General features: G+C 56.0%; 6 protein-coding genes across 6 annotated transcripts; 2 read left to right on the forward strand and 4 right to left on the reverse strand.

Annotated features, from left to right (window-relative positions):
* Positions 1-4,266: 4,266 nt before the first annotated feature.
* On the forward strand, positions 4,267-6,289 carry GMORB2_5199 (CFEM domain; the record flags this gene model as incomplete). The annotated part of the gene is made up of 3 exons (XM_035467173.1): positions 4,267-4,326; positions 4,386-5,324; positions 5,411-6,289. 3 exons carry the CDS (start codon positions 4,267-4,269, stop codon positions 6,287-6,289), a joined length of 1,878 nt encoding a protein of 625 aa, XP_035323185.1.
* Positions 6,290-6,945: 656 nt separating this feature from the next.
* GMORB2_5200 (Acyl-CoA synthetase (AMP-forming)/AMP-acid ligase II) lies at positions 6,946-9,013 on the reverse strand (the record flags this gene model as incomplete). Its single annotated transcript, XM_035467174.1, has 4 exons — positions 6,946-7,613; positions 7,767-8,187; positions 8,289-8,657; positions 8,738-9,013. The coding sequence occupies 4 exons, from the start codon at positions 9,011-9,013 to the stop codon at positions 6,946-6,948; spliced, it is 1,734 nt and encodes a 577-aa protein (XP_035323186.1).
* Positions 9,014-9,946: 933 nt separating this feature from the next.
* Positions 9,947-11,722, reverse strand: GMORB2_5201 (Eukaryotic aspartyl protease; the record flags this gene model as incomplete). The annotated part of the gene is made up of 1 exon (XM_035467175.1): positions 9,947-11,722. The coding sequence occupies one exon, from the start codon at positions 11,720-11,722 to the stop codon at positions 9,947-9,949; it is 1,776 nt and encodes a 591-aa protein (XP_035323187.1).
* Positions 11,723-12,795: 1,073 nt separating this feature from the next.
* Positions 12,796-14,051, reverse strand: GMORB2_5202 (ATP synthase mitochondrial F1 complex assembly factor 2; the record flags this gene model as incomplete). Its single annotated transcript, XM_035467176.1, has 2 exons — positions 12,796-13,598; positions 13,733-14,051. 2 exons carry the CDS (start codon positions 14,049-14,051, stop codon positions 12,796-12,798), a joined length of 1,122 nt encoding a protein of 373 aa, XP_035323188.1.
* A 914-nt stretch (positions 14,052-14,965) lies between these two features.
* Positions 14,966-18,184, forward strand: GMORB2_5203 (coatomer subunit gamma; the record flags this gene model as incomplete). The annotated part of the gene is made up of 5 exons (XM_035467177.1): positions 14,966-15,041; positions 15,146-15,456; positions 15,573-16,890; positions 17,050-17,868; positions 17,952-18,184. The coding sequence occupies 5 exons, from the start codon at positions 14,966-14,968 to the stop codon at positions 18,182-18,184; spliced, it is 2,757 nt and encodes a 918-aa protein (XP_035323189.1).
* A 329-nt stretch (positions 18,185-18,513) lies between these two features.
* Positions 18,514-18,936, reverse strand: GMORB2_5204 (ngg1p interacting factor 3 protein, nif3; the record flags this gene model as incomplete). Its single annotated transcript, XM_035467178.1, has 1 exon — positions 18,514-18,936. One exon carries the CDS (start codon positions 18,934-18,936, stop codon positions 18,514-18,516), a length of 423 nt encoding a protein of 140 aa, XP_035323190.1.
* Positions 18,937-19,830: the final 894 nt, after the last annotated feature.

A 19,830-nucleotide genomic window follows, 5' to 3' on the forward strand; every position in this document is an offset into this window, starting at 1 on the left:
ACGACAATCTGGTTAATAATGATTTTGAACGGCAGAGGCGAGGAGCCGACCAGAAGTGGGATGATAATGGACAGACAGAGAGGGCTGTATCAGCCAGAGCACGAGCATACTGAAACAAAGCTAATAGGTGACCCCTGGCTTGGCAAGGTGCAAACTCCGCCACTAGAAGGAAGGAAGAAGCATTGAGGGGTGAGGAGGTTAGGTGAAGTAAACAAAGACTCGCGCAAAGGTTCAAACGATGATTCATGATTGTTCACCTGAGAATGCTGAATATGGATCGGGGGATACCTGTACCAGTAGAGAGAGAGAGATGATGTGTTGTGTGTGTGTGTGTGTGCGCCTGGGATGCAATTATCGACGACATGTACGGGTACCAGATAATACAGAGAAATACCACCGTCGTAATCTACGAGTATCACTGTATACTCGTGCAAGGTATTGATTATTATTAGCACCAAAACGGAGTACAGTAGCAGCAACGGTCGACCGGCGACGGGTGGACCTTCGGTTAGGGAGCCCGCACCTGTACATGTAGTTCTCGTCCTCGTGGCCCGTGTGATGAGCGTTGCCAATCTGTACATGGTGTTGAGCGGATACAGCTAGAAAAAAGGAAAAAGACTCCGTAATTGCACTCGATATAGAAAAGCTGGGAAACCGACAAGTCATTGGCGTCCTTGAAGCCAACAAGCTCCCCAAGACTCAATACGCTAGGGCCCCTGCCTCGACGCTCTCACGGAAAAGGCCCGGAATAGCAAAAAGGAAATCACATCTAGATAGCCGACCAGATTGTCATCTCCATCAGTCAAAGGTCAACAATATGCTTCGCACTCGCATGGGTGGCCGAAGAGCGCCACGCCTGGATGTCTAAGATTGCTCTTACGACCGTCCCCATACGGTATCTCTTGTGGATCGCGGTATCATACGGCTACAGGTACTCGTCCATTGGCGTCCTGACCTGTACAGCATCCTCGCAGCATATAGCGCCTCATTCACCGGGCCATGGTTGGGTCTTGGTCTTACCTGCCATGTGTCACCGAGAGCATCACCCGTAGCCTGTAGGGGTGACAACAGAACTAGGTGGTACCGATATCAGTTGATAAGCATAAGCGATGTGATTATCAGGAACGAGTCGTTATATCGACCCGTTTAACCTCTTGAAAGGGGGGCGGGGGGGAGGCAGACCTACGGGCTTGTCGAATGGAGAGCATCATCGGCAGTCTACAGACAAACATACGTCGTACTCCGTATGTTTATCAGCAAACAGCTGCGCCTTCTCTGGCGCCAGTCATGGCCTAAACTGGGGGAGGCTATGTTCGGCCTGCTGAGCCTTCTATAAACCTTTTCTCTCACACCCGTCGTCTCAACTGTCCTCTTTTAGCGGCCATTGGCTATACGTCGTAGAGCCCACCCCTTTGGGATACGCGGGTATTCATTCGCTTGCTGAAGCTGTGCTGCTGCCATCCAGCATTGGAGCATATTCGCTCATACCGTACTCTGTAGGGACGGATCTGATGCTTGGGATGGCGCCAAGGACAAACCCAACCAGCGAGAGGGAGTGGGAGTAGACCACGTTGAGGCATGGTGCGTTTCCGATTGCGGTGTGGATGCAGTAGGAAAAGGGCTAGACTCTCTCTACTGGGCCGTTGACGGGGAAGGAAGTGACCGGGGTGTGTATGAGAACGGCCTCTCTCGTGGCCGGAGACAGTAGAGAGAGACCTGACGAGAGAAGAAAGAGGAACAAGGGGCGGGCGCCAAAGCGAGAAGAGAGATGCAGGGGTCGAGGTCCAGGAAGGGGCGGGGGTCCAGCGTCCAGGGGCGGGTGAGTCGTTGTTCCTGCATAAGGATGGCCCATCGACGATAGTGGTTCGCACAGGCCGACTGCTGGCGTCAGGCACCTGGCGCCACTCTTTAGGGCAGTTCCAGTTACCGCCTAGTGCCCTCCCAGGCCCTACCAGGGTCGTGGAGCACTGTAAGACAACGGCCGGGGTCGCCCGGGGCCCGACCTGTACGATTGCCCGTCGATGGTATCACTGCAGGCTACAGGGCTACCAGCGGTTACCCTCGATTCTACACTGGTCTACTTGCCCCATTTGGCAATTCTCTCCCCCAGTAGCCAGACATACTTCGTACGGCGACGGTGCGCACCCGCGTGAGTCGTGAGTCCTGAGTCGTTCCTGCCTGGGCGACAGACATCATCGCTCCTCCCAACTGCGCATTCCATTCTTTGATGGAAGGAGCCTCCCCCAGAACGTACAACCCCATGTTCCACTGCATTCTCCCGAATTCCTAACTAGAGGAGCATCTGCCAACCTGCCGTCGTTCTACACCGCGACCACCTTCTCAGCCTCCATGCCTCGTGAAGCAGAACAAAACAGAACAAGAAATCTCACCGTGCTCGTATACGCTGCAGCCACTCGCATCGCTTGCACAGATAATACTCACCCATCGTCAACATATCAGCCCACCAACCTGACCGTGTACTAGTACCTGTACACCCTCTCCATGACGGTGTTAGCGGGCCTGCGACCACGGGCTCATACGGTTATTGGTAGTGGTATCCAGCACCTTGCTCATCCCGGGAGCCACCCATACAATCATTGGACGCCATGGCCTCACCTGAATGCTACATTTAATACCCCGTACTAAGGAGAAGAAGAAGAAGTGCCATATTTAGCAACCCCTGCAGTTGGTATTACCAAGCGTCACGTACCTGAGAGCATGCACCACCGTCGACGTACGGTACGAGCGAACCCGTCGACTTTCCCACCAGCCAGAGCCTATGCCAACTTTTCCCCTCGGTATCCTCGTTCGTATTACTACTACTCACTGCTACTGCCACCACGGCCGTCTCTCATGCCATCAATGCTCGTACATTATATGCAGACCCCGGCAACTACAATTACAGCCGCTGTCACTGCTGCGGAGCCGGGTGAGGTAATATTCCCCGATGTCCAACACCATCATATGTCTGGTACGATTCTATTTACAGGGCCAACGATTGATCCGTGGCATCGGGGCATGAGGCATGGGAAAGGTGTGATATCCCTGCTCGGAGAACCGGAGGCGCCAGGCTTGCTGTCAGCAGTCTCATATTATTACGCAGGTAATAGTCTACGAAGAGCCAAGTCTACCGCACTCTAGTCTCTCTTGCCGCGCCCCCGCTCTCTCAGGATACCCCTGACCGAGAGACCAAAGCGCATGGGTCAAGGCTCGGCGCTACCCCGCCAGCTGTCGATTGGACTCTTCCCACCAGTATTGCACTTCTGCCCCTCTACAAACCGATCGAGGTAGCCCAAAGAGCCTGACGGCAGACTGCCTGTCACTCTGCGCCCCTTACAGCCGCCCTCAGGTACCCTTCCGGATCGACAGGGCATTACCTCTGGTCTCTGGTGCATGGATCCACTACAAACCGTTCGACTGAAACGTAGGCTCACAATGGCCATGAAGCCGTGGAAGCACTGCCACGTTTCGACGTTTTTACTTTTGTCATGTTTTCGATCAACAGGGGCTTGCCCCCCCCCTTCTCTCTCTGCTATCTCCGGCATTACTGGATAATACAGCCAAATGGTCACTCACAAGTCACTCCTTCGCCCCTCTCTAGGAGTTTGGCCCAACTGACGTGGGTTGCATGGGCCCCCATCACTCTCCAAAGCTTTTGAGCAGGTACTATGATAGTACATATAGTATACTGCTGGTATTGATATACTATAATATTACATATAGACTATTTTACAGAGTAGTACGATACGAGCATGGGTGGGGAGGGACAAACGGTGGACAGACCCTATGCTGACCAGGGTACGTTTACGCATGGGAACAAGCCAAGAAGGAATACGATACGCGAACCAAGTTGTAGGCCATGAGGAGGAGCCATGGGACTATGGAGTAGTACGGAGCACGTTCACACGGAGTATGCAGCTCAGCATCAACCGGCACCTGAGGCCTAGACAGTGGGATAATGGGCCTTGGCCCTGTCACCCCCCCCCCCTCCCCGGTCTTGGTCGACTCTCACGCAGTTGGAAGATGGTATATAGATGGCATAGCCCGCTTCAACATCTTGACCTTTTTCTTGAAGAGCACTCTACAACAGTCGTTTCTCATTCTTCCTTCGTTCCATAACATCCTCACCAGGATAATATTCTTCCCGGTCTCAGAGTCATTCGTTTCCTCTGAGCCAACTTGTCTTTTTCTTTGAATATTCTTCCTTTCATTCTTTGAAATAATTTTTATTTTCTTCTCAACCGACGGAGAGCCAGTCTTTTCATCATGAAGAACTCCTTCGCCCTCTTGGCGGTGGCCACCGCTGTTGCCCCCGCTGCTGCTACTGTAAGTTGCCATCTTGTTAACGGGGCTTTTTCATGACATCTGCTAACAGTTTCGTGTAGTACGGTAGCTTCGGCTCCAGCTTCTACAACGCTGAGTCGTTCTCCATCCCCAGCAACTCCGACAACAAGTGCGATAGCAAGTGGAAGAGCGGTTTCGACTGGTCGGACCTCTCCACCGGTTCTTTCTCCAGCTACGGTGGCTTCGATTTCAGCGGCTGGTCCTGCGGCTCCGCTAGCTCCGGTCTCTCCGGAAAGTTTTCCCGTACCTCCAGCAAGTTCATCAGCGGAGAGTGCGGCAGCGACATCTCGACTGCCCCCTCTTTCGGCTGCAGCTCTGACAGCGAGGTCGACAAGTTCACCGTGAAGGAGTTCCAGGTCAACGTCGAGTTCGACTGCCGTCTCGAGTTCCACTACTCCATGCCCGACGGCTCCACCTGCAAGCAATCCTCCGACTGCTTCAAGGACTCGACCAACACCATCTCCAACTCCCAGTGCGGCGGTGCCAAGAAGGTCCACGTCGTCTACCCTTCTCAGCCCGATAAGCCCAAGGACAAGTGCAACGTCGAGATCCCCAAGATCGACTTTGACTGTGACGACAACACCCCCTCCACCACCGCATCTGTCTTCGTCCCTACCCCCACCACCTTCCCCGGTGTCCCTGCCACATCTCCCGATGTTCCTGCCACATCTCCCGAGGTCCCTGCTACCTCTCCCGATGTTCCTGCCACCTCTCCTGAGGTCCCTGCTACCTCTCCCGATGTTCCTGCCACCTCTCCTGAGGTCCCTGCTACCTCTCCTGAGGTCCCTGCCACCACCCCCGGCGTCCCTGCCACCACCGCTCCCGGCACCAGCGCCCCCGGCACCACTCCCGGCGGCTCCCGCCCCTCTGTTTCTCTGCCCAACAACTCCCCCGGTGTTCCCACCCCTGGTGTCCCCACCCCTGGTGTTCCCGGCACCACCACCGGCGAGACTCAGCCTGCAACCACTCCTCAGACTACTGTCCGCTTGACCACCTCGACCGTCTTCACCTCTTCCATCAAGACCATCACCTCNCCACCTCGACCGTCTTCACCTCTTCCATCAAGACCATCACCTCGTGCGCCCCCGACGTCACCAACTGCCCTGCCAGCAGCGGTACCCCCGTCGTTGTGACCGAGACCATCCCCGTCAGCACCACCGTCTGCCCCGTCACCGAGGTCATCACTCCCTCTGCCACCGCCACCGCTGGCTCCGGCTCCCCCGGCTCCGGCTCTGGTACCCCCAGCTCTGGCTCGCCCAGCTCTCCCGATGAGGAGCTCCCCTGCCCCTCTGTCGTCCCCAAGTGCCTGAACACCTGGCTCCAGGTTGTCAAGGACTGCAAGGACAACTCTGACGCCGCCTGCTACTGCCCTAACTCGGACTTTGTCGAGAAGACCTACACTTGCCTGTACGCCCACGGCGAGTCCGACGACGTCATCTCCGAGGCCGTCCAGTTCTTCCAGGGTGTCTGCGCCCCTTACGTTGAGGAGAACCCTGCCATTGTCACTGGCATTGAGACCGTCACCAGCGTCCTGACCGTCACCGGCACCCCCGTCATCTCGTCCGTGCCCTACACCACCGTCGTCCTCGAGACCACGGTGACCGAGCCTGCCGTCACCGAGGGTTCCACCATTGTTGGCAGCACCACCACCCGCGTCATCTCAACCGAGGTGACCGTCCCCCAGGTCTCCATCCCCAACCCCACCCAGGCCCAGGGCACTGCCATCCCTGTTATCGGCTCCTCGACCGCCCCCAACGGCGTCGTCGTCCCTGTCACCTCGGCAGCCTACTTCACCCCCAACGGCCCTGCCGCCACCTCCATCGGCACCATCGGTCTGCCCGCCGCCACGAACAGCAACCTCCCCGTCCCTACGGCCGGTGCTGCCCAGGTCCGCGCCGGTATGGGTCTCGGTGCCGTCGTCATGATCGCCATGGCTGCTCTCTAAGCGACTATGAAGCTTTGTTTTATCAAACGAACCTTTTCTTCAATATTTATTTCTTTACACAGTTATATACTCACGCTCATTTCCTTGTTAGTTTTTGTTCTTACAAAAAGAGACCCGACTGTCTTTGTTTTGCTCTTTATTAGATAATACTCGGAGAGAAAAGAAAAGCCAAGTTTACCACACATAATTTCGCTATTTTGGACACCCACCTTCACATCAGTTTCTGTCTTGAGTCCCTTTTTAACCCCTAGTGGGTAAAGAGGTTCTTTCAAGGACAAAGAAACTTGCATACCTTTCTTACGATCCTTACGAAACATAATTTGGTGACAAAGTCGATGGACTCGGGTTGTGGTAGATTGTTAAGGAAATTCATGGCTCTTTCCATGTCTTACTCCCTCTACCACCGGTCTTGTAATATTAATATCCAAAGTGGGAAAACACGTCCTTATAGCGCGATTTTTGTGGAAGGATTCTTTAGGAGTAGTAAAGAGAACTTTGTTATTCATCTCATTTTCATTGAAGTTGTACGGTATATTTGTCGTGGACAGCATTCATACATGCTTTACCAATCGTGCCCTTCGTTCTATAATCCAACATTTGTGTGTTCGTCTTCGTGCGGTGTAAAAAGGAAGCTTGTCAAACGATGAACACGTAGTCTACAGCTTAGCTCCCTGCTCCTTCCTCTTGGCCTTTTCTTTCTCGCGCAGCATCCTCCTCAGAATCTTACCGGAGGGACTCTTGGGGATGGCATCGATGAACTCGACCCCGCCACGGAGCCACTTGTGGTTCGCCTTGTGGTCCTCGACATGCTTCGTGATGGACTTGATGAGATCAGCATCGGGAACAGACGATGCAGAGGGATCCCGAACGACGAACGCCTTGGGCACCTCGCCGGAGCGGTCGTCGGCGACGGGGATGACGGTGCAGTCCTGCACGTGCGGGTGAGACAGCAGGTGAGCCTCGAGCTCGGCAGGGGCAACCTGGTGGCCTTTGCACTTGATGAGCTCTTTTATGCGGTCGACGATGAAGAAGTGCTCGTTGCCCTGCGAGGAGTTGCGCACGAGTACCTCGTCGCCCGTGCGGAGCCAGCGGCCGTCGTCGTGCCACACAAATGTCTCAGCGTTGGCTTTTTCGTTGTGGAGATAGCCCAGCACGACGGAAGGGGACTGCACCAGCAGCTCGCCGCGGGTCTCGTGGGTCGTCACTTCGTTGCCGTCCGTGTCGATGATCTTAGCGACGCAGCCTGGGATCAGGGAGCCAGAGGAACCGATGGAGATGTCCAGCTCGCTCGACGTGACTACCACGGGGGAGGCTTCCGTCATGCCTAAGGTTTGTCAGCGGTCGTCAATTCGATCTGAGATTTGCATTGCGAGCAAAGTGAGACCAGCCCCTGGTAGGGCCGCCGGGGGACAAACTTTTTTTTTGGGGGGGGTGTTTTGTTTTGTTTTTTTATGTATGAGAAATGATGTGTACTTACCATATCCCTGACTAACGGTCCAGCTTGGATACCGCTTCAAGACCTCCGCGACAACCTCGCTCCCCAGCGGGGCTGCGCCGCTCATGACGTGTCGCACGCTGCTCATGTCCGTCTTGTCGCACTTGTCCTTGTTGGAGAGCATGCTGATGAGGATGGGGGGTACAATGAACAGAGCCTCGATGCGGAAGCGCTGTATCGACGAGAGGAACGAGCTCAACTCGAAGCGGGGGAGGATGACAGCCTCATCTCCCCGGTACTGGCCTAACAGGCCCACGAGGGTCAGGCCATAGATATGGCTCAACGGGAGGAGACCCAGGTGGACCTGGGTTTTGATGCCCTTCTGTTTCCGTCCCACCCCGTCATAAATGCCGACCTGTATGATGTTGGCTATGACGTTGCGGTGGGACACCATGACTGCTTTCTGCGAGTAAGTCAGTATCCATTTTGCCTTACAGAGAAAGCGAGGGTGAGATTTGTAGAGAGAAGGGGGCGAGCGTGCGAGGGGAGGTATAGAATGCATACGGGAAGTCCAGATGTACCGCTCGAGTAAGAGAGAAAGGCAGTCTGACGCGCTCCCTGACCTTTTATCCACCTCAGCGGCTTGACAGGCGGGAGACTCTTTCCCTGGGCAATGAGGTCGTCGAGAGTAGAGAAGGGAACCTTGGAATCGTCAAATCCGGGGAGGGAGAGGAGAAAGACGGACGCCTCGGGGATGCCGACTGCGTTGGCGGCCTGGAGAGCCGTGTCAAGGAGCGGTAAGCAGGTGAAGACGGCCCTTGCGCCAGAAGACCTAAGCTGGTGCTCTAGCTCGGGGGCGGAGTAGGCGGCACTGGCGGGGGTGACGATGCCATTGAGACGATGGATGGCATTTGTGAATGGGATGTAGTCGATCTTGGGAAGGTTGTCAGTAAACCAATCGAAGACTTCTGCTCGCGTGTGCGGGTGTGCGCGCGTGTGTATAGTCTGCTCACCGTGTTGAGAGAAAACAGACAGACAACCCTATCCCATTCGGTGCCGTCCTCGGAGTCGATAGACAGCCGCTTTCCCAGGGCGCGCGAAAGGTAATCGACGCGTTGGACGACTTGCTGGGCGGTGTACGTCTTTCCTGTCAGACCGCAGGTGAAGGGATTCCGGGAGGACGAGAGGGCATGGCGACCGTAATTCTCAGTGTTGAGGAATTGGTCGAGGGTGATGTCGTCAGGGATGTGGGGGAGCGGGGGAACCCATGAAGGGGGGTGGAAGACCATGATGAAGGGGTGATTCAGTTTCCCGGTATCTCTGAAGATGAACAGAATAACAAAGGGATGAGATGGGACGAGAGCAATAAATAGGCAAATAACGCAGGAAGAGAAAAGGGGGGAGTGGTGGTTTGCGCACGAAGCAAGACGAGACAATCGCTTAGCAGTATTAGTACTAGGGTGAAGGAGGGCAAGTACAGCCTTCTTAAAGGGATGAGCAGAGAAGAGAGGAAGCGGTGGGACACTGTATTTACACTCGGTGCATCTTTCGATTGAGCCGAGGTGGAAAGAAATAGTAGATTGGGGTATCATATTCCATGAGCAGTCAGTGTGATTAGGTAAAGAGTGCCTCTTACTCGTTGATAGCCGACCCTGCAGTCTCTGTGCCTCGGATACCCCAGATAGATGCCATGAGGAGTCTGGGTGCCATAAGTACAGACAATACAGATAATACCCCAAGTTGGTGCCGGCGTCGGGGACTCGGATTGGATTAGGCCCAACCATGATGACCAATATTGTGGGACGCATTACACTAGCTCCGGGACTCCAGGGTGGACAAGAAAGCGGGGGTGGGGGGGAGGCTGGAAGGGCTCAGCCACTGACTCACTGGCAATCAGTGCTCTAGGGGGGCTCTTGCCTGCTCGTACCCACCTACTGTAGTGCCTGAAGAAGCTCGCCCGTTGACCCCCGTCATCGTCATTGTGCCACTGGACCCTCTCAGTGCTCGCCTCGCCTTCTCAGTGAGGAGAAAGATATGGAGACACAGCAACGCGTCTTCCCCACTTTCATACTGGGCCCAGCTTGACCAGTAAACCCGTCTATTTCCTTTTTTTAATCATCCTCTTCCCCCTCACATACACTCCCTCCAGCCCCCCCCCCCCAATAAAGAAAAAGAAAAAAAAACAAGTTCGTTGCGTCATCGAGGGGATCCAGTCACCCTCTTCAGTTCATAACGTTGTACATGCATATAGCCAAAATGCCGATGCCGAATGCCGTGAGGTTAGGAACGGTCCTGCCCACACCCAAGCTCTCACCATCGTTTTCGTTATTACTGTCCGAATCAGATGTTGCCGTCACTGTCGCCGTTGCCGCCGCTGCATCTAGAGTCTGTGTCGTCAACACACCCGTTTGACAGGCTGCATTTGATGGATCACACGATGAGACGGTGAATGTTGTCGTAACGGAACTAGTCGCCTGGGTACTGCTTGCCGTAGTAGCCGTGGTCTGCAGGGAGTCTAGAGTCAGTTTTTCTTGCTGATTCCTTGCTACAATCATTATCTTGCGGATAGCACTTACCACCGGACCTCCGGCAAAAAGACCGTCGTCCTCCTTGCAGTTGCCCGTCACACTCGGCACAGCGTCGGTCCCGGAACCCACGGCCACAATGTCTGCATCCCCACAGTTGGCCGCCTGCGCCACGTGTACCTCCTCATTGTCCCAGTCGAAGACGAAGAAGCCAGCGCGGAGAACTGTGTCCCCGAGAATCTGCTGACCCGTGGTTACTGCGATGCCAACGGCACACACGTCGGGCTGGCCGAGGTCGAGGATGAAGTCGCTCAGCGGCACGCGCACAGTCTTGCCGTTGAAGCCAAAGTCGACGCTGCCGGCGGCCTCGCGCGTCGAGCACGGCACGTAGTAGTAGCCCTGGCCGTCCTCGACGGCCCTGAGCATGGAGAGGATGGGGCGCGCCACGGCGAAGCGCAGTCGCGTGAGAGTGGTGCCCGAGTCGAGCAGGACGTTTCCGTCGGTGCCCTCAAGCTCGTAGCTCAGAGGCGTGCTGCCGTCCGCGTCGTCGGCCCCGAGCGTCATACCCAGCGTGTTCAGCCTGACGGCCAGACGACTCTCGCCGCCGAGACCCTTGATGATGGGCGTGCGCTGCAGCGATCCGATAAACTTGCTGCGGTCGATGCCGCCATACGTCACGGCGCCCTCCTGATCTACGGCGTGGCGCAGGTCCAGCGTGAAAACACGGCTCGCGATGACGCCCTGCGCCGCCATGGTGCTCAATACCAGGCTGTAGGGCAGGTCGCTGTCGAAACCCGAATTCAGGTCCGGCGCCAGGCCGAATATCCCTTGTGACTGGCCGTTGGAGCTGACCGCCACGCCAAACGTCTGATTCGTGATGGAAGCGTCCCCTATCGACAGCGTGTCGCGGTAGTATTGTATCGACACGGATGTCTGCGTCTTTGGGTCCGTCGAGTCGCCATAGTTGAGCTGCTCGCTTCCAAACGGCCCCACGGGCGGCGTCGTCGACTTGTCCGGGTCGTACTGCCCGAATGTCCTGCACTCCCTGGCCTGCGACTCGGATGGTGCTGTGCTGCAGTTGGGGTTGATCCAGAGCTCGCTGGATCCCGTGTCGACCAGGACTGTGATTGTCTGTCCGGGGGTACCGATATCGACTGCGATACGTACAAAAGTGTTAGGTATGAAGCAGGCACCACACCGTCGCTCTCGCCTCCTCCCTCCCCCCCTTCCAACCTCGACTGGACTGTGAAAAGGGAAGAACTCACGATCCATGGCGTAGAAGAATTCCTTGTTCTCCAGTACTGTCTCGACAGTGCCTCCGTCTCTCTTCGTCTTCCTGGGCCGATCCACCGTCCCCACGGGCACCTTCAGATAGCCGTTGCCGCTCACGGCTCTGGGGAAGCTGGCCGCCTCCGTAGTGGCGGGCAGCAGCGCCAAGAGTGCCGCACCCATCGACAATACCACTGTTTTCATCTCGGACGTAGATTATGCGTGTCTGTAGAGCTTTCCCTCTAGGCAGGACATGATGCAGGCACCGCGAGGGGTTTTTAAATATTCTACGGAACTGAAAATAGCAGGAGGCAACACTTGTGCCAAGAGTTTTGGTCGCCAGGGTCCAAGGAGCTAGGATGGGATCTTGTCTACTCCGTATGGGTCTTTTGGCTGAGAGAGTGTGTGTGTGGGAAAGAGGAGTACCCCTGTCGCGGCTGGGCGCTTGTTTGGAGCACCCCCCCGACTTGTCTCATCCATCCGAGGCATTGCTGATGCTCATACACGAACGGGGCAGGGCCAGGGTGTCAGAGGTCACAGGATTTGAGAAGGATGCTTAAGAACTTGTGGGTTTGCAGGGGAGAAGTCTCCAACTTTCGAGTTGCCGACCCGAGAATAACGTGTATCGTGAGAGGAAAAAAACGAATCTCCTTGTTTTGATTTTCTATTTTTACCCACCACTTCTACGATCTAGTTCAGGTAGCATCACTAGGCAAAGGGGAAGAGGAGTCTCCGACAATGTATTCGCTCCTTAGCTTTGACTGGTGGGCCGCAGGGCTTGCCAAGTCATACACCAGCAGACTCCTCTCAGCTTCTCGACTAGCAGGCCGAGCTTCAGTCCTGCGCACCTCTCTTGGACGTATAAAACGAGGGAATGACGTTTCGGCGGGAGGTTGAACGTGCGTCTCCCCATCATACATGTAGATAGACCCTTCCACTACTGTATAATACATGTACATATATACGGAGTAATTGATACCAGATGTCTGCCCTGTGCTGGCAAGACCTGGCACGCTCGATAAAGTCAATCGGTAGAGAGAAACGCTGATATTCAGATAAAGAACCGTGCATCAGATGCCATCACCATCAAATACAGGTTGCATCCAGTCCGTACCCGAACAGGTAAGCTTTTATTTTTTTCTCAAAGAAAAAACAATACAACATGGTCATCCATAGAACATACACTCTATTATAGCTTCTATAGTACATAGCACCTCCTCTCCTTTTCTTCTTCTTTATTTTCCCTTCCCAAAGGTGAGGGGAGAGAAGATCGACCGTTAGCGCTTGGCGGTCCCGGAAACCAGGAGCACGACGCTGGCCAGCTGGCGCAGGACATCCTCCCTGTTGACGTCGTGGGTGTCTTCGACCTCACCCCAGTGGCCCGACTGCCAGTCAACCTCGAGCCCGGTGGCCTTGGCGGCATCCTCGGCGCTGAAGGGCTTGGCGTCGACGGGGAAGGAGCAGGCGTTGGCGGAACCCTCGCTCCACTCGGCGATGAGCCTGACGGCGGCGATGAGGCTCTTGCCGGCGAGGACGGCCCTCTCGAGGCCGGCCACCTCCCAGGCGTCGAGGCCGGTGATCCAGCCGTGCACGACGTCGCGCACGCCCTCGGGCTGATCCCTCGGCATGAGCGAGTGGCCGTCGAGGATGGGCTCGATGCGGATGCCGGGCCACACGTTAGTCGTCAGGTACGACACCACCTCGTCGGCCGTCTGCTTCTGCACGTCGCGCAGGGACTCGCCGGCGTCGTTGCGCACGTCAAAGGGCCCCGCGGGGGGCACCCAGCACAGGATCGAGTCCGTCTCGAGGTGCCTGAGCACCATGTGGGCTACGTCGGTGCGCAGCTTGGACGACTCGGGCTTACTAGCATCGGCGTCGTCGGCCTCGATATCCAGTGCGCGGCAGACCAGGCTGGTCAGCGGGATGAGGTGCTGCTTCGTCGCCTCCTGGGCTGACGTCAGGTGGTCCCATTCCAGGGCCAGGGCCGTGGCCAGGTGCGTCTTGGTCAGGGGCAGCTTGATGATGGCCTTGGTCGACGGGTGTCGTAGCGGTCGCTGGTCCAGGAATACCTGTAGGCTGTCTGGACGGAATGCGTCAGTATGTGAGGTTACATTGTATCCCCTGCGATATGTGACGTGTCGTGTAGAAAAGAAAAAAGGGTGTTTTTTTTTTTTTCATCAGGAAAGTTGTTAAGAACAGAAGAAGATAACGTACCATCGACCTGGCGCACGTCCACGTTTGTCCAGAACCTCGGCTTCAACCCACCGCTCGCCTTGCCGTCCTTTACGTTGCGAATCTCCCGTGCCGTCTTGAGCATCTCGGCTTGTCGCCGCCGTCGCTCAACACGCTGGTACGAGTCGGCCGAGGGCGTGACCGGTGCCTCTGGGGGCGGCCCCGTGCCGACAACGGAGGCGACATTGGCCGCTCTGACACACGTCGAGTGCAGAGGGCGCATGGTGGACGCGCCGCCGCCGCCGCCATTGTGAACCAGACGCGGCAGGGTGCGTAGGGGTACACGCGCGGGGAGCTTCATTGTGCCGTTGAGGGAGGGAGCTCTTTCTTCTCTGTATGTGCTGTAGATGTGTTGATGTTCGGGCCGGGGTTGTGGCGGAGAAAACGTCTAGGAGAAGACGGGTAACAGATGTTAGCAAGGTTCGTAGGTTTTTTTCTGGCTGGGGCGGGTCTAATTTCTGGCTTGGGGGACAGGAAGGGCGAGTGACATCAATCGTGGGGGACGGACACGTCGACTGGCTCTAGAGAAGGCGGCAGAGGAGAATCACCTCGAACCAATGCTTTTACTCCTGGCTGGCGAGACAAAGGGTTCACGGCCTGGATACGCCATGGCATCATAGGACATGCCACTTACGACGACGTTGCAATAACACGTTGACTCATCTGAGCTTTTCGTATTCTCTTTCCTGTCCCTGTCAATTCTTGGGCGAGTATGGAGTATGATAGTAGCCCAGTATTATCAGTACGTAGTATTGATTAGTATTGAATTGGCTCCTAACGATATTGTCCCCGGTTCCTCTAGGCGGCCTCGTCAGTGGATGCGCAGCACAGGCGCTGTAGCTTCAATCATTTCTAGCATTGAAGCAAAGCAGCAAGCCTCAGCTTATCATTCTGGACCACCGCGAACACACGATACTCTTCCTCTCTTCCGCTGATTCAATTGACCAGATAAAAACTTAAACTGACCGGATCCAGGCACGCTCTTTTTCTTAGCATCGATCATCGGAATCCTGAGCTTTACTCGCGTATCCGAGTACCTATGTCGTTGGTGGGGCCAAGCTTCTCCTCTCAATCACGTGATGGACAGCGAGCCACTTCCAGCCAGTTGTTCCCATCCCTGAACCCGCTAAGGCGACGTGGTGATATCCTGGGCCAGGTCTCCGAACTCATTACATCGTCCACTCCCCAACGCGCCCTCGGACCTAGCTGCCCATCATGAGCTACGGCAAAAAGGACGAAGATGGCGATCTGGGCCTGGTCAAGGTAGATCGCACCCAGGTCTTCCAGGAAGGTTAGTGAATGGCACGACATACGCCGCCGCCCGTCGCCTTCAAACTTCAATCACCATCACCCCCCCACACACACACACACCCAACTAACAGACCGACTCGACAGCCCGACTCTTCAACAGCTCTCCGATCCAGCCGCGACGATGCCGCATTCTTCTGACCAAGATTGCTCTCCTCCTCTACACCGGCGAGAAGTTTCCCACCAACGAAGCCACCACCCTCTTCTTTGGCATCTCCAAGCTCTTCCAGAACAAGGATGCCAGCCTCCGCCAGATGGTCCACCTTGTCATCAAGGAGCTGGCCAACTCGGCTGAAGACATCATCATGGTCACGAGCACAATCATGAAGGACACCGGTGGCAGTACAGATGCTATCTTCCGTCCCAATGCCATCAGGGCGCTGTGCCGCATCATCGACGTTCGTTTCCCGACTGGCCCCCTTTACCCTCCGCCGCCTCCTCTCTCCGGAGAGAGAGAAAGGAGGTGAACACCGCAACTTGACCGGCTGCTGACCTGGTGATGCATGTGCGCTAGGCTACCACCGTACAATCGATCGAACGCGTCATGAAGACGGCTATTGTCGACAAGAACCCCTCGGTCTCTTCCGCCGCCCTCGTGTCCTCGTACCACCTGCTCCCCATAGCGAAGGATGTCGTCCGCCGCTGGCAGAGCGAGACGCAGGAGGCCGCCGCCTCGTCTAAGTCGTCGGGCGGATTCTCCCTCGGGTTCTCGACGTCGAGCGGCCAGATGCCCGTCAACAACTCCAACATGTCCCAGTACCATGCTATCGGTCTCCTCTATCAGATGCGCATGCACGACCGCATGGCCCTGGTCAAGATGGTCCAGCAGTTCGGAGCCGCCGGCGCCGTCAAGAGCCCCGCCGCCCTGATCATGCTCGTCCGTCTCGCCGCCCAGCTGGCCGAGGAGGACGCCTCGCTCAGGAAGCCCATGATGCAGCTGCTCGATGGTTGGTTGCGCCATAAGAGTGAGATGGTCAACTTCGAAGCTGCCAAGGCCATCTGCGACATGAGGGACGTGACCGATGAGGAGGTCAACCAGGCCGTCCACGTCCTGCAGCTGTTTCTCACCTCGCCCCGCGCCGTCACCAAGTTTGCCGCCCTGCGCATCCTGCACAACTTTGCCTCGTTCAAGCCCCACGCTGTCCTCGTCTGCAACCCGGACATTGAGCTGCTCATCTCCAACACGAATCGGTCGATTGCCACATTCGCCATCACAACGCTGCTCAAGACGGGTAACGAGGCCAGCGTTGACCGCTTGATGAAGCAGGTTTCGGGCTTCATGTCCGAGATCACGGACGAGTTCAAGATCACCATTGTCGAGGCCATCCGCACCCTGTGCCTGAAGTTCCCGAGCAAGCAGGCCGGCATGCTCACCTTCCTCAGTGGCATCCTGCGCGACGAGGGCGGCTACGACTTCAAGTGTGCCGTCGTCGAGAGCATGTTTGACCTCATCAAGTTCGTGCCCGACTCCAAGGAGGACGCCCTCGCCCATCTGTGCGAGTTCATCGAGGACTGCGAGTTCACCAAGCTGGCCGTCCGCATCCTCCACCTCATCGGTCTCGAGGGTCCCAAAACGGCCCAGCCCACAAAGTACATCCGCTACATCTACAACCGTGTGGTTCTCGAGAACGCCATTGTCCGTGCCGCCGCTGTCACCGCCCTCGCCAAATTCGGTGTCGGCCAGAAGGACGCAGAGGTCAAGAGCAGCGTCAAGGTGCTCCTCACCCGCTGCCTGGATGATGTCGACGACGAGGTCAGGGACCGTGCTGCTCTCAACCTCAAGCTCATGGCAGAGGAGGACGACGAGATGGCTCGCAACTTTGTGAAGAATGGTAAGATAAGCGTCACACATTCCTCTCCCCTCTCCTCCCCCCCCCCCCCCCCCCCCCCTCTCTCTCTCTCTCTCTCTCTCTCTCTCCCCCCCCCCCCCCCCTCCCTCCCTCTCTTTCTTCCCGTCTGTCGAGAGATTTCTTTTTATTGACCCATAACAGAATCCATGTTCTCTCTCCCCACCTTTGAGCAGGAGCTCGTCATGTACGTGACGGCCGACGACAAGTCCCTGTTCGACAAGCCCTTCGACATCAGCAAAATCCCTGTCGTTACGCGCGAGCAGGCCGACGCCGAAGACCGCACCAAGAAGCTCACGGCTACGGCCCCCACGCTCAAGGCCCCGAAGGTCGGCCCGACCAAGTCCGCCGCTACGGGCGCGGAGGCGGCGGCCTCGGCGTCGGCTCAGGCCCAGCGCTTTGCCCAGGAGCTGTCGCAGATTCCCGAGATCCACGAATTTGGCGCGGTTCTCAAGTCGTCGCCCGTCATCGAGCTGACCGAGGCCGAGACGGAGTATGTCGTGACACTGGTCAAACACATCTTCAAGAGCCACATCGTGCTGCAGTTCGAGGTCAAGAACACGCTGCCCGACACGGTCCTGGAGAATGTTTCAATCGTGGCCACGCCCTCGGAAGAGGACGAGCTCGAGGAGGCCTTCATCATGCAGGCCGACCGTCTGCCTACGGACGAGCCCGGCAAGGTGTACGTCGCGTTCCAAAAGGTCAATGGCGAGGGCTCCCTGCCCGTCAGCACCTTCTCCAACGTGCTCAAGTTCACGAGCAAGGAGATTGACCCATCGACGGGCGAACCCGAGGACACTGGCTACGACGACGAGTACGAGGTGTCCGAGTTCGACCTCTCGGGCAGCGACTACATTATCCCCACGTTTGCCAGCAACTTCAACCACCTCTGGGAGCAGGTTGGCGCTGCCGGCGAGGAGGCCGAGGAGACTCTGCAGCTCAGCGGCATGAAGAGTATTGCGGGTACGTTCTCATACCCACCCACCCCTCCTGCATTCCCCTTCAACCCTTGGTCTTGACCCCGTATACTGATTGTGGCAATGTAGATGCTACCGAGCAACTCGCCAAAGCGCTCTCCCTCCAGCCCGTCGATGGAACCGACGTCCCTATCAACCAGAACACACACACTCTCAAGCTCATGGGCAAGAGCGTGCTGGGCGGCCGCGTGGTGGCTACGGTGAGGATGGCTTTCTCGTCCAAGTCTGGCGTTACGACCAAGATCACGGCGAGGAGTGAGGAGGAGAATGTCGCTGCGTTGGTGATTGCGGCTGTGGCATAGAGAGGTAGAGAGAGAAAATAGGCAATAACCGGGCGTTGATGTTTTTTATAATGGTTGAATTGCAACACGGCTGGGTGATGAAGAAAAGAAGAAGAAAGAGTGAGGAGTGTGGTGTGAAAATGGTTCCGATACTAGTATTCATATTCGTGATGGGACGTTTCTCTAGAGATCTTGCTGCTGCCATCAACTATACGGAGCTCAAGATGGGGAAAGGAGAGACTGGGAATGCATATATTTTCTAACCTTTTTCTCAGCATAATGCGAAGAAAAGATGGGTGCCGTGAGAGAAGAGAGCAAGGTGAGGAGAGACAAAGGAAGAAGAATAATCATCAAAACTCATCCTCAATCTTGGTGACAAAATACACCGGCTCCTCATAGGGATGTACCCTTTTGTGTGCTTGTGCGTCAGTACGGGTAGGAGGAGGAGTGTTGCGATGAAGCAAGACAGAGACAAAAGTAACGCACTTCTTCAGAGCATCGACAGCCTTCCGAGCCGTGTCGCGACCAAGACACAACGTCTCGACCCGCACCTCGGGAGTCTCCTCAGCAACCCCTCGGGACCCGATGTACGGGTTGGCTCCCTCCCCGGGACGGAACTGACCCGTGCCGAGGGCGGACCAGCAGCACTCGGTGTAACCGCCTGAGCCGGGGTAGCGGCCGGCGCCGGCGGCGAAGACGGCCGTCTTGCAGGCTGCCACGGAGGCTGGGGGGGCGTAGAAGGTCAGGGTGAAGCGGGCAATGGTCGAAGCCATGGTCTGTTCTCTCTGGCGGAGTAGAGTATACTTCCTTCCCGGGCTGTTGCGATGGTGGAATGGAGGAAAGCAACTCGTAGAGTCTGAGAGAGATCTACCAAATTGTGCGGGGTCTGTTGGCGGAAACCAAAGATTTTGCGTGACTCGGCAGGTTTACGCGCGGTACAGTAGTTGGACAAGGGGAGTATACTTCATATCTTTGTGGCCAGGATACTTCGTGGTTACATAGAGTTGTATATCATGTTACGATACCACTCGCACAGTACATGTCAAGGCTCGTCGTCGTTGTTGTTTTGTTGTCAACACTGCAGATTACAGATTACTAGCAGTCATCTCATATCTGGACCAGTATACTCCGTATAGGGTTAGACAAACTAATAGCTGTCCGTAGATACTCGTAATAGTAGGCAATAGTATCATTACGTCATCATCTGCATGGGACCGTGAGTACCTGTACAGGTTGCTCCGTACAGATTACAGATTTAACATGTACCTGATTCTATACTTGTATTACTGCAATATTGCTTGACCTGCCCGGCAGCGGCTGGTAGAGACAGGATACAAGTATATGGAACCGGTCTTCTGTCTGAAGCAGCACCGTCCTTCCACCAGATAGATTCCCCATGAAGCGAGGGGGGCAAAGCTGTCGATGATGTTTGTGGGACCCAGACTGAGGCCCAATTCCAATTCCAGAATTCTTTGCAGCACCTTGCCTTCCTGCTACTGTGGATTAGCTTTGCGACGACAACGACAGCTACCATGCATCTGGTGCTAATATGAGCATGCAGAGCAGGCGGGGAAAGGGCGGGGCGAAGATGATGGCGATGCTGCAGTTGATCGGCGACGCAGTGTGTGTGCCTATGTACAGACTACAGGTAGACGACGTCTAGACCA

Source organism: Geosmithia morbida, assembly GCF_012550715.1.
Source record: "Geosmithia morbida isolate 1262 chromosome Unknown scaffold_3, whole genome shotgun sequence".
Classification (NCBI taxonomy): domain Eukaryota; kingdom Fungi; phylum Ascomycota; class Sordariomycetes; order Hypocreales; family Bionectriaceae; genus Geosmithia; species Geosmithia morbida.